General features: G+C 45.2%; 1 protein-coding gene across 1 annotated transcript in view; it reads right to left on the reverse strand.

Moving 5' to 3' along the window:
- NPHP4 (nephrocystin 4) overlaps nt 1-18,848 on the reverse strand; it is a 307,452-nt gene that overhangs the window by 222,650 nt on the left and 65,954 nt on the right. The window contains exons 4-5 of the mRNA XM_032968292.2: nt 16,768-16,832; nt 2,065-2,220 (exon numbers count right to left, since the gene is read on the reverse strand). Of these exons, the coding sequence (XP_032824183.2) occupies nt 2,065-2,220; nt 16,768-16,832 (221 nt within the window). The remainder of the gene's footprint in view (nt 1-2,064; nt 2,221-16,767; nt 16,833-18,848) is intronic.

Genomic DNA, 18,848 nt, shown 5'->3' on the forward strand with positions numbered 1-18,848 from the left:
TTATGCATTCCCGTTGAATCCTTAAGATTCATAAATATGGCTCAGTTAGGCTGAGGGCATTCATTGTATGGTAAAAGGGCTGCTAAAACAAAGTGCTTCTCTTTTTCCGATTATTCTGCACTAATGAACAATATTATTATATCAGTGTACTAACACAGTGCCACGCATGCTCTTCAGCACTCGACCTTGTGTTTTTTTTTTATCATGATCGTGATCGTGATGTGGCCTATCGAACTTGTAAATGTACAACCGAGCGCTCTGCCACTCCGAAGACTTAAGCGTATCACTTCTGCACACATATAACCATTCTGCCAATCCACTGCGGTTCATGGCGGTTTATTTTGGCAAAGCTTTACCATGCTGGTCAGTGCGAGTCGGTGAAGGCGGAGGGCATAGCTGTCAACGCAGTGAATAGTACAACAGTGCAATTTGCAACACTGCCCTTTACCGACCGCCACTTAGCCACGTATTACAACCCGGCATGCACAACCACGAATAGTTTGCCCATTCCCTCCCTGCGATCTCCGGTAACTGCCACCACTGCGGACGGTCTTGGGCTGTGGTTGTCCTTGTAAGAGTTTCTTGGCTTAATGGACCTTTACCGGCTGAAATAATAAAGTTCGAGTCTTCATGCATTATGTTCAGCAAGCCCGAGCCAGGCTCGAACCTGCTTAGCTTCCGAGATCTCAATGCGGGACGATTCAAGCATATTACCAGAGATGACGAATATGCCTTTCTGGATTTTTTTTTGGTTTCTAGACACAACGTGTTTAACGACACCAACACTGGTACACAATGCCTGAAGAGCACTGCAGACCGCCAATCGGAAACAAAAAAAAGGACTGCACTCCCTGGACGATTAATCTTGATGCATTCAACGGTGGTCACGTTGTCGAGAAGAGAATTAATGAGTCGCACAGAGTCTTGGCTCATAACTGTGAAGAACCCAAATGTTAAGGATCTTGCAAGTTTTACATCTTCTTTCGTAGAAGAGTTGTGCGGGGTTTTTTTTTTTTATAAAACAAGGACAACAACTGCACGGCCAGAAAATAGATAACAACAACACAGGTGGCCTTACCAACGGCGGCACGGGGGCTATAAAGATTAGCAAGAACACACTGGGGGGGGGGTCATGTGCTCTGCTTTAATGGGCCGTAACGGTAAATTTATGCGGCACTTTGCGGCATTCAGACACACATCCACTTGATCGACTGTAATGATCCCGTCGCACCAACGTGGATCGTCCTTTGCGTGTGCTGCAATAAGCCGTCTGATGTATCTCTCCGCGAACGTTATTTACCGCAATGCATCATTTTTAATGCCGAGCAGTATCAACGAACGGAAGAAGAAACAAAGTTCGTTCCGTCCGCTGTGTTCCACCGTGAGTAGCCGGCCGGAGTTTTTTGCGCGTTCCGTTACGCTTTTGTTGTTGCGCTTTGCAACGACACCACGGGGATTGATTTTTTTTAAGCTTCGATTGGGGGGGGGGGGAAGTGTTGTTTCCGAGGCAGCTTCTAAGTTGTGGAATATCTTGCCGTGGTTATTTAAGCACATCTGCGAGCGCCATCGTTTTTTTAAAATAAAATCAGAAGCTTACCTTGTTTCAGACTGCTTGTTCCGATTAGTGCTTCAAGTTTTGCAATTTGCTCGCTGTCACAAAGGCTGCTTGGTCCGTTTCACTCTCAGTTTCTGAATTTCGTCTACAACGTGCCAAGTGAGCACTTAGGGATTTATTTCATCTACACAAATTAGCTGTAGAAGAATTAAATGTTTTTTTTTGTTCTTTCTTTCAAATATATATGCGGAGTGCAAGCGTGACGGGGCTTCACGAGAGTCGAGAGAGAATGAATCCAACCTCAGCAGCAACAGTAGCAACCGCAGCGGCCGTGATCGCCGCCAGAGTAAAACACAACGCCGAGGAGGCATAACGAAGTGAGCCCGTTCGGACAACGTCGGATTGTCGTCGTGGCAAACGACGAGCGCGTAACTCAGCCGCCCGCGTGTGCCATGTACGTGCGAACGCAGACTGTGCGCCCTCGCACGCGCCCTTTCGCACGGACTTACCCGAGTTAGCCGGAGCCGATGCCAGGCCGGGGACTATCGCGGAGCCGGGCAGAGGGCAGTTTTCGGGCAGCAGATGCAGTGCCTTCGCGAGCGGCTCGTGCGGCCGCAGCGTGTAGACCAAGTGGGCTCCGGCGACGGGCAGCACCAGTTTGTTGGCTACAAACGGCAGGCGGAGGAGTTTCAAGTCAAATTCCAATGCCACGAATTGAACAAGCCACTGTCTGGCGGCACCTGCCAGCAATCGACCACTGCAAGGATAGGATTACATGAATTTATTTTGATACTGGATTCATGGCACACGGGCGAGGACGCGTCCTTCTGGAATTCTCAAAGCAAAGGAAAACCTCGTGTAGTATAGTGGCTGACATTTACCCAGACGATCACTCCACACAACAACTTAACGCTCCGGAAATGTAGCGGTGTGCCACTAATGATTTCTCTCAAAAGCAGGCGAGGTGAAAATAAAGTTTAAAAAAATGTACACGGCTCCCCCCACCTCCCTCCACCTGGAGCCCCAGCTCGGCAATAAAAGTTAAATTCACAACAAATTGACGAGTTTCTTGAGTGCCCGCAACAGGACGGAGTTAAATTTTATATAACCAGGCATTAAGTACCTACAGGGCCAAGAGGCACATAATCAATTTATCAACTGCTAGCTCACGCCAACTCCTCGTGTGAACTCCACATCTCCAATCAGCGCGGTTGGCTACATTCGGTGCGAAAGAAGTTCAACATAAATGCATACAACTCAAAGACTGTGTCTGTGTTCATAGGATTGCATCATTAGGGGTTGCCATCAAAGTTTGTACTTTACATGATAACGTCGCCTCCTGCCTGAATCACTGTTACAGAATGAGACGACTTTCTACTGAGTGAAGGGCGCGGTACGAATTCCCCTGGACACAGCAGTGGCAACGAAATTCTACATTCTGGGCTATGTAAGATGACAACAATGGCACCTTTGCCTATAAATTGTTGCAACGTAGGTTACGTGGCAAGAATCAACGAGCACCTCCCAAACCGCTTCCACTTGGGCGTTTAACGCCGTGCGTAAGCCACAACCTTTCCACGTTCGACTGCTCATTAACGACGCCGCAGATGCAAATGAAGGGATCCCACGGGAATGTGTGAGCACGTTTCCTTGATCGTCACGGCTAGGCAAGGGTGGGGGAGGGGGGGTACCCGTGCTAGCCTTTATCCCGATTTAAAAAAAAGTCAGCAATGCTGATAAGCCAATTATTTTTGGTGATGCTGCACTGTTGGCAGTTGCGCACAAGTGCCCACTCGACACGTTTGTTAATGACACTGCCTTAAAAGAGAAAAGCACATTGGGAAAAGTATACGAGAGGTGACGTTTCAGGCAATGGCCCTTCTTAAGCACGTGAATGGAGATGTCAAATGGGGTAGAAAATTATAATAAGCCAATTACTTCCATAATTAGAACAAAATATATCAGGTTGCAGGATATATATTCTTTTATTTACGACGATGAAAGTTATAGAAACAGACCTCAACCTGGGCGAACGCCAGTTATTTAAATGTCTTCTAAACAAACCTTAACAGCCCCTGTCGAATTCACAACATAAATCAATGGGTTGTGGAGTCACATTTGGATATTTACATGCGTGTTAATTAATATTTTACTGCACTCAGGTGCCAAAGAACGTGAAAACACTCTCGTTTTGTTGGGTTTTATTTGGGCTTCATTTCCTAATTCCAATTTAATCAAATTGCCCTATTGGCAAAACGGATACGCCTTTTTCGGCCAAGGTGATGCCGTCACATTCCGCAGGCGCTATTCACCTCTCACCTACTCATGAAATCATTATCTAGTTGCGCCAGCTCATAAGGTACAATTACTACTGCTGATTAAATACGCCTGAAGAAAGTATTACCGAACATCCACGCACATGCACGATTTCTCTTACTTGCGTTGTTATTCTCGTGGGGGGAGAACAATTGTTATATTTTATTGTTATTTTATGCATCCCATACAGCAGCTCGAAATGCGTTTGCGTTTTACACGTCACATGAATCCAAACCGTATTCGTAATTGGGCATAATTTCGCCAAATTTCCTTATTAAATCATCCGAGCCGAACATGCCCAGGGCCGCCCGGGGTCGCGCTGTTCGGTGTGCGTTGCTCACGTGCACAACGGCGGGTTTATCTCGGTTAAATGTCACCTCCGCCCGCTGATATTCACGTACCATCGTCACGGGCCTCTAATTTGACACCACGACAAGCCGTGTGTCATGGCCGAATTAGCAAGCGGCAATGCATTTTTCACGGGACACGAAATAGAGCAATGGGCACGGAGGGAGGGCCCCCTTGTAAACAAGTCGCACGAGTGTGGCGTTTAAAAAGAAAACGCCTTTCAAACAACAGTAGTAAACAATGTTTAACGAAACGTGACTGTATATTTTGTGCGTCTTTAAATGAATTAAATTTTTTGTCACCAATTACACAATTGCCGTCGCATTGAGACTAACGTGGGAGTGGGAGCCTAAGGAGGGAAAAGACGCCAGAGAGGGCTTTCACTGCGGATATGGAGAGATTAAATCGGCTCGTGAACACGTGCTAAGTGGATGGATACATCGCTGGACCATGAGGGATGGCGACGGTTAGTGAAAGGCCTTCATCCAGCAGTTGAGCGACCATACCTGATGATGACATTCTCCACATGTGTTGCTAGTGTGGAAGGAGCATTCTCGATTGAAAACTCAATTCTTCAGAACTGATTTTTGCGTTTAGTTGGCCTTCCCCCGAAACCTCCGATTAAGCACGGTTGGCTACGTACGGTGCGAAAGAAGTTCAAAATACATTCAAACAGGGATGCTTGGCTCGCCGTGTAAGGGTTAAACTGATTTCACAAGCAAAGCATCGGCGCTCTGTAACACCCACTATCGTGAGTGAGGTTCAGGGCTTTGGGCTCGAGGGCAATTATGCCGTTAAATTAACTCCAAAGTCAGACCAGCCCGCCCGCCCGCCCACCCGCCCGTCCGCCTGCAAGGAGCGCAACAAACAGCGAGCCGCATTTAAACAGCAGCGAACGCTGTAGCTCAGTGGGTCTCCATTTAACACGGGAGGTCGTTTCACGCTGTTCCAGCCAACGCAAGAGGCATCGTGCACAAGATGTACGATCGCATTGTTAAGCGCAGGTAAGGCGTCTCTCTGCTGTCAAGGGCCCCGCTGGTGAATTCATCCATACTGGAGGTTTCTAAGGGTTCTAAATCTAAATACAATTGCCGGCCATGACCTTGGGCATCGTACTCCATGCCGTGCACGGAGTACAAGACGAATGTTAATCGTGGAATCTTTGTTCTTTCCTGCGCAAGGCCTGCGTTGATGATCGAGGGAGCAATGTTACTAGTTTGCGGGGGACGAGGGGGGTGGTGGAAAAGGTTCGAAACGTAAACACAATTTGCATGCCGCAAATAGCACCGTACTAACGATTTTCTTAACCACTGCTGTTGCCAGAGAAATATAGCGGGTCTAGCGTGGGTACGTCACCCGCTCCCCGAGACCTCAGTGCTTCACTGCCTTACCCACTGGCCACCAAAAAAGTCCCCCCAACCATTCCTAAATTATTATCCGCATTCCCTCCTTGACCCTCTCCACTCGCCATGACCTCACCGAAAGCAATCACACTACATAGTGTATCGAATGGATAAACAACTGATAATTTTAAGTACCGCATTTAAATATATATAGGGAAGCTAATCAGCATTGGGTCTGGTTAGCGCTTAGATGGGCAACCACCATGTACAACTTGTTATTTGCAGGCTGCTGCAGGCCTACGTGGTGGTCAGCTGAGGGCAATACAGTTGTTCCCTGACACCTTCTTTGCCAGTATTAAATTATGACAATAGGGTTTTCCCCTTTCTGGCAATAAAACAGGTTGTGTTAAGATGTTAAAACACCAAACTGAAACCTTTTGCAAGGAATCATGTCTGCATTAACCACATATACTTGTGAACATGCAAACAAAAAACACTAAGCTCTGGTCGTATACGATGCATTGTCTTTGAAACTGATTGGTCCACACCACAGACAGCTTTCTTTAGAGCCTATTCTCAAACAGTGTTAGGCCAGAGGACGCCAAAAGGCGAACAGCACAAAGACAAGACAATGCACATACTGTTAGAGCATGTTTTTTTTGTTTGTATGTTCACCGCAAGTATATGTGGCTAATGTAGACATGATTCCTTGCAAAGGTTTCAGTTTGGTGTTTTAACATATTAACGCCTGTTTTATTGCCAGAAATGGGAAAACCCTATTATCAGTTTAACATTTTTTAATCCGTTCCACCAAAAACTAGTGTTAACCGAAAGAACTGTTAAATGGAAAATCACCGAGTCTGCAAGAGAGCTCCTTCCACTGCCAAAACAGAAAATGCAATGTAAACAAAGCCAGTCGAGGTCTAAACGCTCATGAGTAATATTTAAAAATCATTTTTTTTAAACGCACTTTAATGAAATGTACCGTACTCGTAATGGCAGAACTCCAGGAAGTGACCCCGAAGCTTGCCACAACGTAAGGGGACCGTGGTGATTTACAGCCAACGTCAGTTGAGCGTGGACAATTAGACCCAAGCCGAAACATAACATATAAAAATGAAAATTTTCAAATACATTTTTTATATATTTTTTTCTATAATATAGTACTGTCATAAGTATACCAAGTTTGCAGTCGATACCACATTGGGAAGTGGGTTAAGATTGAGTTACAATATTTGAGGATACGACAGCAACAACAGAGTGAGTTAAATAAAAGCGTGTAATAAATGGGCATCGCTGATTGGCTGAGGGCATGGCTCAGCCCCACTTAGGAGCACTAGGATTGGCCTAAATTGGCGCCCACGTGAAAAAAGCATTAACATGTCGTTCGTCAAAATGTTAATGTTAGTCAAAACCACGGGATCCTTTGGGAGGCGAAACGCTAACCAAAAAAACATGAAATCGATGTCACTCTTAACCGAGGGACTCCTGTACAGCAAAATACATTATTGTACCGAACTTATTATATTCATGAACGACTATGCTCCCCGCCTTCACCAACCAGCACTGAGCAGCGAAGTTAAGGCACAGTCAATGAACCTCGACGCCCTGCACAGCATGGGGAAGCTCTCATCCTGCAGTGGGCTGCATACAGGAGGTCACGGGTTCGATCTCAATCCCGATGCCGCCAGATCTGTATATTGGGAGGATGTTCTCCTCGTGGTCGCGTGGATTTTTTCTCCGGGTCCTCCGGTTTCTCCCTCCAGATTTAGAAACATGCGTTTCGAGTGTCTGGCTACTCCTGTAAATTTCCTAATGATAAGCCGCCTCATTGGGCTGTAATTTGTGGCCAGGTCGCTTCTGAAAAAGAGCTATGTAGCTCAGCGGGGCTTTACCTTGTAAGATAAAAGGCAGTTCAGTCGTGCTTAGTTTAACATACGCGAGTACACACACACACATCTCGTATTTTAGAAGGTAGGGCGGAGTCCGGGAGAGAAGTGTTTGTGACTCGCTGTGATGCCCTCTCCCCACATCAATCCACATGGCGCGCCTCTGCCCATGGCAGGACGGACACTTCAATGGACTGTGATGACGGACGGACTCGATCCCGGCACCCGTCCATTGAAATTTACTTTCTGGGTGTGAGCCCAGCCTACCACAGTATTTCTGCACAGAAGTACAAGCCGGCCAAGTGTGGCCAATATAGTTTGGGGGGTAGTCTAAAGCCGGCCCCTGCTTTATAGCGCAAACATTAAACTCCACCCCCAGGAAACATATTTCCGTTATCAATTCCTGTATGTAGGTGGTTTGATTCAATAATTGGAAGGTGATAGCCGTTGTTTCAGCTGTTCTTCCTCTACCATATGCTATGATGGTAATGTGAAATCCCTGCAGCTTCTCAGGAGAGGACTGTTACGATGATAGCCTTGCACTTGTGCATCGTCGTACATGATTTATGTGTTGCCGTTTTTCAACTGAAGACCTGCTTATAACACCTAACACTGGCAAATCCAAGGCTGCTTATGTGAAGCCTTCCAACTATGGGGAGACGTCATAATTTTATGCCTGTCGAGCATGGGGGCTCCAAACCCCCGCTAGAAGAAGTGCTGGCTCAGTACCTTTGATTCTGAGGATTAGGTCCCCAAAGCCACCCAAGTCTCTCTCTGTCCCTCCTCCCTTTGCCCCATCTCGTTTTTGTTATCTTTCTCCCCCCTTTGCACCCACCCATCCTACTAAAATAATCTTCCCCTTCACGTGAAGCAGTCCCCTTCATTAACCACTGATGGTCCCTCTCTTAAAGCCTCATCACCTCTTCTACATTGCCCATTCTCTTCCTCTTTCCTCCCCTCGCCCCTCCACTCTGTTCCGTCCCTCCCCTTATAGCCCCTTTGTGAAACCCACGTGTTCCTCTTTCACGGTCACTCATTCCTCAGCCCTGGCACGGCCTTGCCATCGAAATAGTTATATTTTTGTTGCCGCCTTTAACTGTGCAAAAAAAGCGCCTTTACTTAGGTGCTCTATAAATATTAAATGAGATAACAAGTCACCACGCACATACACTGAAACCGATATGCAGAGTGCAACCTCATACAGAACGTAAACAATAATATATTTAAGTACTCATTGTTTTCATAGGTGGAATCCTTCTCGCCAACCCACTCCGAAATGTCGCGTAGTACAGCATTTATTGGATTGCATTTTTATGTAAATGTACAGCCCCTTCCTCAATCCACTGCCGGACGATGAGCTCCACAGGCTGTTGTTTGGGCTAACAGCACCATGCTGCTCGGCGCAGGTTGGTGAGGCGGGAGAGAGCTCAGTATTTGTTTTCGATATCAGCCATCGCTGATGTTAGCCATGCCTGAGGAACGAACTTAGAATCCACAGGTCCACGTCGCAGTGCGCCAACTGCTGTGCTACCGATCCACCCTCCAATGGTTTTCCATCAACAAATGAAAGTAGTTACACACACACACACGTACAGTATATATACACACACGAGCTTCAATTAAGTATGGGTACTCTTACTACTGCAACCGTGTCCGTAGTTGTCATCCGTTCACCACAGTGGATGGACGATGAATGGCACGCGATCGCCCACCCTTGCCCAAACGCCCACTGTTGCGCACACGCTGTCGGTATACACTCACAGTCTGTTGCTTTTGCGAATTGCGAATGGCAGTGAAGTGCTGCGCTCTCGACTGTCGGCTCCGTCCATTAAAACGTGCGCCCAACTCAGATGATGCCCTCTCAAACAAATGTGACTAGTATTTTGGAAACGGGATATTTTTTTTTGCTCTCAAGCTTTCATAAGCAGGATAACGGCTGAACATCTTTCAACAAATCAATAGTAATATCATCATGATGATGATGGACAAACATCTTTCAACAAATCAATAGTAATATGATGATGATGATGACGACGATGGACAAATCTCTCCCAACAAATCAATAGCAGTATGAGGACTCTGATATTACTACAGTATATGGTTGGGATCCACGGATTTAAAGGCCAAGTTCAAAGTTAACGAGGGGGGGGAGGGGCAGCAGTACAAAAATAGGTAGCTGATGCTATCCGTTTGTAGGTTTTGTTTCTACATATCCTGTCGTAGGTGTGGGTTTTCTCTGGGCACTCAAAATGTCCTCAATCGTTGCCCCTTATATATAAAAAAAAATCCGAAAGACCCTTGCACACATAAGGAGAGCACACTGAAACACCACAGAGACTGGTTGGACACCACCATACTTCTCGCTACGCTGGTGACATGCGATAATGCCTCGCCTGGTATGCAGGAGGGTCGTGGGTTCAATCCCGACCCTGACGCCTGCTATATATTTTGAGTTTGCATGTTCTCTCTATCTCGCTGTTGCCATGTGGATTCTTCTCCGGGTCGTCCGGTTTTCCCCTCCACATTTAGAATCAACATGCTTTAAGAGTATTTGGCTACAATACATTTCCACGCGATAATCCACTAAGTTAAGCTACCATTCGTGATGGCCAGGTCGCTTCCAAAGAAGACCTGTATGGAGATCAGTGGACCTTACCTGGTAAAATAAAAATAATAGTACTTTCTCCACTGTTTCCTACAAACACCTCGTTGCAATGCAGGGTTTCTACGTGTTATTGTTATGCTTGTTTACCCAGGAAAGCCTCACCGATTCGAATGATCCTTTTTTCAGGAGGGTCCTGCCAAGGTTTTTTTGATAGAGGGGGGTGATGATTGCTTTGCATAATTGCACTTGAGTAATGTGCGGGTAATTTTTCAGATTTGGCAAATTTTAACCATCACACGTACTCCATCTCCCCATGATTCACTAACCTCACCTCTGAGCAATTGAATCACAAGGATGTGCCAGCACACAGCAATCCTACATTCACTACAAAAATACGATTATGCTCAATTCATGAGATTTTGTTGAGCGATATTTTTTAACACAAAAAATATGTCAAAAACAAAATGAAACAGATATTATTATTTCAATTCACAATACTACCTCTTGGTTGATACAGTTAATGAAACTATATATTTAATATCCAAGCATCAAGAAATATTAAAAACAACATTGTTTAAACTACAAATATAACGGCTTCAAGACAGGAATGGTACAAATTATTCCTACAAGGTGAATCTAAGATTAAAAAAAAATTTAATTGGATCATTTAATGAGTTAAATCTCTTGACCGTCATCCTCCTTTCGGCAAGACCTATCCGTCACAAGCAGTGGATCCACAAACGATTCCCATCATCCGCAAATCCCCAAAGAGTAATGTGAAAAAATATATGCTGAATAAATAAAATGCAATCATTTTCCCACGGCAGTTAATGCTTCTGCTGTTTATTATGAATGGACGTTAATTTCCGTGACAAAGTGAATTTTACCACGGTATAAAAGTCACAGAGCAATTTTCATATTAAAAGGCTGAGAAGCTGGTTAAACAACGAGCGGCTTCTCAGACATACCTGTCAACCCCTTATCAGTGCCTACCTTATTACAGACTAATTCAGACCTTATTGGTCACCCCGTGCCCTTATGAATCTCAACGTTCATCCAAAAAGTCCCATCGCAAGGGAAAAACACAAAGACAAAAAAATGTTTGCCCGTATTGAAACGGCTAGACGCCCTATGGACCTGAAAACTACATTTCCCTGTACAAGAATACGGGTAAACCATATAGGTTGCCAGATATGCTCAGATGTAAATCATGGACCCACTGTGGCGTTGACTTGCTCCTCTGACATTGGACATTCGGCCTCAGAGACAACCGATTCACATAAAACATTTTTAGACTCTTCTCCCTAACAAGGCCATCAAAGTGAATGCTAAGGAGGCAGTCAATTTATACAGTAAAGATTTCATACATCACAAGGGAAAAAAGATTACTCACGTGGCCTTCACCAGCGCGACGGGACTAGCAGAATTATCCCGGGTCTCCTCCTCCCATTGCAGTTCTTCTTTTGTTTCCAAATTGACTTCACTTTGAAAACAAAAGCGCGCTCCTACGCTGCTCAATGGTGTCCTGCGATGCAAACCTTGCCCGAGCCTCCCTTAACGGTCCGGCGATGGATTGATCGGAGCATTAGCTTTTATAAGGTCTTAAATTGAAAAGTCAATGCAAAAAACAACAACATAAAAGCCAAGAGATGAGAGAGGCAGGGATTGGAGGCCTGGAGTTTTGTTTTAACCTCACCATTTGGATGATAAAGGAGAAGGGCTCTGTGTGTAATGTTCAAAATACTACGGCTCCCCATTAAGAATGACGAGTAAATATATATTTTTGCAGGTTGAGGTGGCCAGGAGGCTCAGGAGCATCCCTAAAGTCAGGGGGCGTTGAGCTTAGCACCTCTGAGATTTTGGCTTCAAATCTGGACAGCCACCCGTGAACAAAAACCGCGTTCTCAAGTGTAATGAGTGGGTGGTCTCAGCCCGGTCACCAATGTCATCTTCTGAGGGTGTTTTCTCTGACGCCAGATGGTGCCCTGCATGCGGAAAGAGTTCCGAATGGAAACGTCCAAGTCTCATGACGTGGCGATGCCGTTAGCATGCTTTGAATAGAATTGAGAGGGGTAAAAAAGAAAATACATTTGCCAATATAAATTCATCCTTTACAGGTTCACTTTGGTTAGTGACGGTGCCGGGGCGGGGGCCGATGGAGCCCGGGGGGTCCGACGGAGCCAAGGGGTGGGCCGACGGAGCTGGGGGTGGGCCGACGGGGCCAGGGGGGGCCGACGGAGCTGGGGGGGGGGGCCGACGGAGCCGGGGGGGGGGGCCAACGGAGCGGGGGGGGGCCGACGGAGCCAGGGGGGGGGCGATGGAGCCAGGGGGGGGGGCGACGGAGCCGGGGGGGGGGGGCGACGGCGCGAGCGGAGGGAGCCGACACTGACTCACTCACACATCATACACTGACTCACTCACACCATGCACTGACTAACTCACGCATCATGCACTTACTCACTCACACATCATACACTCGCACAACCACTGACTCACTCAGACATCATGCACTGACTCGCTCATCATGCACTTACTCACACATCATGCACTGACTTGCTCATCATGCGCTTACTCACTCACACATCATTCACTCGCACAACCACTGACCCATTCACTCATCATACGCAGGTTCACTCATCATGTGATGGCTCACTCGCACATCATACACTCACTCACACTGCCGCTAACACATCGTGCGCTGACTCACACATCATACACTCACTCAACCTAATACTGACTCGCACATCATACGCTGACTCGCACATCATACGCTGACTCGCACATCATACACTCACTCTCGCTGCCACTGACTCACTCACACATCATACACTGGGAGTGTCGTGCTGCCAGCTATGGCTGCAGGTTTTGTCGTACGCGTTATGTATATCGTTTATTGTTAAATTAAAAATCACAGTTCCTATGATTACTGTTGTTACATTGTTTTGTAGCTTTATTTTGGTCTGCTTGTGGTGTAATAGTTTTCTGCAATGTAGATTCATATTTTGTTTGTTGCGGTTGCACCCGACTTAAGAGCCACATGGCTCACAGGGCTATACCTAACAAATGAAACTTGAAACTTATACAAGCGTAAAGTATTTTTTATATGATAAAAACACCTAATAATACGTATAGTATAACTGACAAGGTAATATCTCAACATGTTAATAATATACACTTACTTTTCACACTGATTGCTGTACAGTAGAGATGCGCAAAGGGTTACTGAGCATCCACTATATAGGTACTGTACCACGTTACAATCCCCCGTCCCATCTCTAGCAGTCGTATCTACTCCCTACTACTACTAGTGGTAGGGAGTAGGTACTCTGTAACACGTTAAAATCCACAATCCCATCTCTTTGCTTCGATTTAAGCGATTCAGTTTACGTTAAGGTTTTCAGGAACGCATCTTGGGTGTAAACCGGGGTATTGCCTGTATCAGGCTGATATCTGATACGAATCGGCCGCACGGTGTCACAGTGATGATTCACGAAGGCACACGGGAAGGACCCAGCATGAGAAGAACCCCATATGGCAGGAAGAAATGCGAGGAAGACTTGGAGCAATAATGCAAAGGATGACTGGAGGGAGAGATTAAATAAGGTTCGGTTGGAATAGCTGGGAGGGAGCCAGAAGGACAAGATAGGAACAAAGAGATAGAGCACACATTGGCCTAATTTGCCAACGGGCAAGAAGTGAAACGATGAAGGAGGTTGTTTTAAAGCTGTTATTCTTAACAAATTGACTCCCTGGTAAACACAACCATATGGTGGGAAATTTATAGTGGCTAGTCTAGTACTTACAATCTCTTTAGAGAGCTTGATTTTTTTTCCCAGTGTTTATTTTCCACAGAGTTTTGACAGAATGAAAATCATCATCATCATCTGAATTTTTATTATAACAGTTCTATTAAGAGTCAAATTTAAATTCAGGTTTAAAAACACACATTCAACTGGCATGAATCAAAAATGCAACATGAAAAAAACGCATAAAACACATCTTATATACAAGCTGTTTTCAAATTAAAGAAAATTATCCGAAGCAAGTCTATTTCACACACGTTTGGCTTTCGTAATGTAAAACACCTGTACCGTCGATATTTGATGACAAATTCTGCTCTCTTCGCACGATGCTCGCTAACACAACGCGAACCATTTCCCACCACCCCACGCAGAACATTCTAATATTTAAGGCTTTCCACGGCGAGACCGCAAATACATAAGTCATTTGCGGTAATTATGCGACATTCAAACTTGCGCGCAACCTACAGCAGATAACAAGTAAAGGATAAGTATAGGAATGCCTCATCAGGTCCGAACAGCCGGTATGGTAACAACAAATTATTAACATTCAATGTGCAGCACAGCTGCAGGGGTCTGTTTGGGGAAGGAAAAAAAAAGGCTTCTCGATTCCACAACCAACTTCGCGAGAAAACAGGACGTAACTTATTTTTTTTTACACTTTGCTGTTGACCAATTTAACAATACCCATTTTTAATTAACATGTTTCCGATTGCACTCGAATAAGATTGTGCAAACCAATGTTATGTCGGGAGGAAAAAAAATCCATGAATGTCGATTTAAAAAAAAAAAGCTATTGATTGGTGACGCGTTGTAAATGCCATTAAAAAAACTTGAAATTCCACCAGATTTTGAACTTCCACTCGCAATTCTACATTGCTGCAGCCTCCACGTCACAATAAGAAAAACTTTGGGTTGATTATTTATTTACTCTGCCTAGTGAGACTGGGCAGGCGTGTCAAATAGCCCAACGAGCATTAATATCAAGGACGCCCTGAAAGAACTCATTACAGCCTGGATTAGATTAGAAATCAAATAATGAAAATGCAACTGCGTGAGCATATATATTCAATTTTATTCATTCCCTAAAACTTAAGATTTTTCTTCCACAGTGTCACTTTTATTCCCCTATATTTGCTTTCACTAATCAATGTTTCACACCGTTTCCTAATTAGAGAAAAGCAAAATGGATTTTTTTAAAGCCAATATAAATGGCTGAGCCCACAGTGAGGGCTGCTAGGATGGCACACATTAAAATCCGCCTGAGTGGTTTCAATCAGTGTTTTCGTTTTACCCGGGCAGCCGTAAATCCCTGCGCATCCTCCGTCACCCCTTAGCACCTTTCCACCCACACTGGCATGGCAACCCACACAACACACAGGGCCACACCAATACACGACAAAGACAAAGATCCCCCCGTATAGCCTCAAGAGACTGTCAGGGCAAGTGCTGTTAGGGAGTACTAGTGAAGGCCGGCACGGCACACAAGGGGGGTGGGGATGGCCAGCACCACGCCCGACCGCCTTTGTCTCCCCAGTGGCGATGTTTACACACAGCACCAGGTAGTCATTTGAGGCCGAGTCGACCTCGGGGAGGCACAGGACCGGTTCAGTGAATCATCACTGGTGTTGGCCGTGAGTGCGAACCCAGCGAAGCGCGCGACACACTACCACTCCCCACACACACTCACACGACAGGCGTGTACTGGCACGTGCAGAAGTCGCCCCCCACTGCCCTCCCCCCACCAAGACGAGTGCAGCACAAACACCCACACAGAGCCATTCTCACCCGACACGCTGTGAACTACCCCGCTCGCTCTTTCAAGGCGTAAATTAATCGCCGTACACCGCTTGTAAACAGTGCAGCTTGGAAACAGATTAATGCGGTTTTACATGGATCACATTAACCAAAGCTTGCGATTGTTGCAGAGTACGATTGATCCCATGCAGGAGCTCGCACAACGCGGGTCACTTCGCATCGTAAAACGCAAAAGGCATGCGGCTAAATAACTATGTTAACGAGGAGCGCAGATATCACACGCTATGATTGTATGGCCCTCTTGCCTTTGAGCGAAGGGATGTGCTGCTCATGCCGTGTCAAATGTGTAAGCCTGTCTGAACGTTTACACGCGAACCGATGTGTGAATGCATTTCAGTCACTCGGTGACAACCTAAAGTTTAAATAATTATTGCAGTCACATCACAAAAACGTTGTGGTATCTTGGCGACCCAGGGGGCCTAATTATGAAGCCCATATAAAAACCAAATCTTTGACCATGGATATCCACCAACGTTCTCAAGTGTAGCGAAACGACGGAACTCGCCCAGATAATTAAATGGAAGAGATTTCGTTTTTCACTTTTCAGCGTAAACAAGTGTCCTCTACGGAATATGAGGACGCAGTCTCGTGTTCAGTAAGAGAAGTTACTCTTACTAAACACAACAGCAACGACTTCAAAAGTACTTGAGCTGTGTAATTTACAGGGCCATTCCCTGACTGTCTAATACTAAAGGTTATAATGCTAACAGAAGTCTTGTAATTGTTATGATAATTACTATGCGTGTTTGCCCAGAAAAGTCTCATCAATTGCTATGACTCTGGGTCCTGCCAGGTTTATGAAGCAGGGGGTGATGATTGCCTAAGTATAAATTGACCCATTTGCAGGTAAATGTTTCAACTTTGGCAAATTTGGACTGCAACGTTGGCACACAATGCCCTATCCTTGCGAATTATCTCACAGGATCTTTAATAGCCACTGTGAAGCAGACCACGAAATAGTTAATGGCAAATACCCACCTCAGCATTAAATCGGGTTTCCTTCCCATCGTAGCATGACTCCGATGGCAAAAGTCGTGATACAAATTGTTTGTATACTCGGTTCATATGAAGCATATGAATAGGAAACTCTTACATTCAATGGGGTCCACAAAGTCAGGTATCAGGAGGGCCCGTGGGGTTCCATGGTAAAGAGTCAACCTGTGGAGACAGAACCACGACAGAACTCCGCGTCAGAGCACGTGCACCAACAACAATGCAGGGGACAAACCAATGACGACAATGCCACACAAAGTATCGCCAGAGCATCTCGTCGTACGATGCGCCTATTTACCAGGCGCGCGATTATTAGCACAGCAAACACACCACTCACGCATGCAGGAAGGCACTGCACAGCGACACGCCGGGTTGGATTTGTTCAACAAGCGGATAAACGTGTTCCCATACATCGTTGGCTGATATCCTCTTCGGTCAGCAATTACTGTAAAACGGTGGTCATTAAAAAACATGTGACGTGATCACGTGCTGAGGTATAAGCCACCGTGTGCTGGTATCATCATCCACAATCCCACTTTTTTTTTCGTATTACATGTCAAACAGATGAGCTTCACACATACACCGAGACTTGTTTTTTTTTACTACGTACTGCTGCCACTGTTACCATCCCAAAAACACTCGCAATGGACCCAATTTCATAAAATCCCGGAAGCTAAGCAGTATTAATCCTGGATAGCGCGTAGACTGGTTGACCACCACGCATAACAGCTTCTTATAGCCTCCAGGCTTGTGGGGTTGTGCTACATTGTGAGCAGCAGTGGAGTCGCGCAGAAAAATACATTGTCATACAGCATTTCTACGCTCCCAAATTCATGCTCCACGCCTTCGGAAACATGCACCGGAACAAGCACGTGCGATCAATTTTGACAAGAAAATAACCCACGTAAGCACGTGCGTCAGATGTTCTATGTTGGGCCATATCTGCACTGCATACACCGTTCTGATTAGCCCCATGCCGACACAAACTTTGACCAAATGACTTGTTGTCCTTCAGGGCAGTCAATGTCAACTCAACGTGACAGCCAAGAGAGATAACTGTGTTAAGGTTATTGGGTGTCCTAATTTTCATTATTTATATATGTTTTAAGTTAAAAGCTCCTGTCACGTAAATAAGATCTGGTTTGTAATGTACCTGGGTTCATTCATTCCATAGGCGGATCCGAAGTACAATTTACTATTCAATGTTGTTCTCGCGTTGTCATTCTTTTTCGTCCTCTTGGTGTTCTCCCAAATAATCTTTCCTTAAATTTGTATTTAAAGCTTTTGTGACTGCAGGGATTCATATTCTTGGTTCTTTCGATAAAGTCACGTAGAAGGGAAACAATAACATAATATTGTTTTATATTGTTATTATTTTATTGTTTCCCTTCTACGTGACTTTACCGAAAGAACCAAGAATATAAATCTTTCCTTAATTAACCTCCTTCGGTGTCTAAAGAATCTCTCTCTCTCTATGATCCATATCCTTTCTCAAAGATGTCACCGATCATGGCCTTCCTTCAATCTAGCTCTATCCGCAATGACTCACAAACTTTGCATTCAATACTCCAAGTTACATCCAATTGTTCAAATTGCCTAAGTAACTTAATGTGCTGCGTAATGTGCCTAGAATTGTCCCAGACAAGACATTAAATTCAGGATCTTGTTTTCTTATTACATGTCCAATAACAATTATTCTTATTAATTTCTTCTTTGTACCTCTTTGTACTTGCAATCCATGACACATTTGTTACTCATCGACGTGGTATTGCGCGAATTAAATCTGGCAAGGTGTCTTGAGAGACGGGTAAAATTAATCTGGGATGTCGAGGGTGGAAGTGACGTGTGAAGAAGTGTGAATATTAAACCCGTCTTGCTCAGCAACTACTGCGTCATGGCTACTGTGACTTGCACTGTGTTGTAGGTTCTCTCGGGAAGTATGCTAATACTCAAAATAATTATATACTCACGAAAAAAAGGTCTCGCCAGGTCTTGTGAAGTTTTCAGGAGGGTCAAACTGGAGATGATTAGCTAATTTCCTTTCGGAATAATTATTTTCACGTGGTGCTGGTCGCCGGTGCGCTTGGAGAAAATTCATGCGCGCGATATTAACACTGAAAGCTGCCGCGCAGTTCACATGAATCAAATATAAACCTACTTGCTGAACTGCATCCTACAGCC

The sequence above is a fragment of the Petromyzon marinus genome, chromosome 39, assembly GCF_048934315.1.
Source record: "Petromyzon marinus isolate PM22_M1 ecotype Great Lakes invasive population chromosome 39, UKy_Petmar_22M1.pri1.0, whole genome shotgun sequence".
Lineage (NCBI taxonomy): Eukaryota > Metazoa > Chordata > Hyperoartia > Petromyzontiformes > Petromyzontidae > Petromyzon > Petromyzon marinus.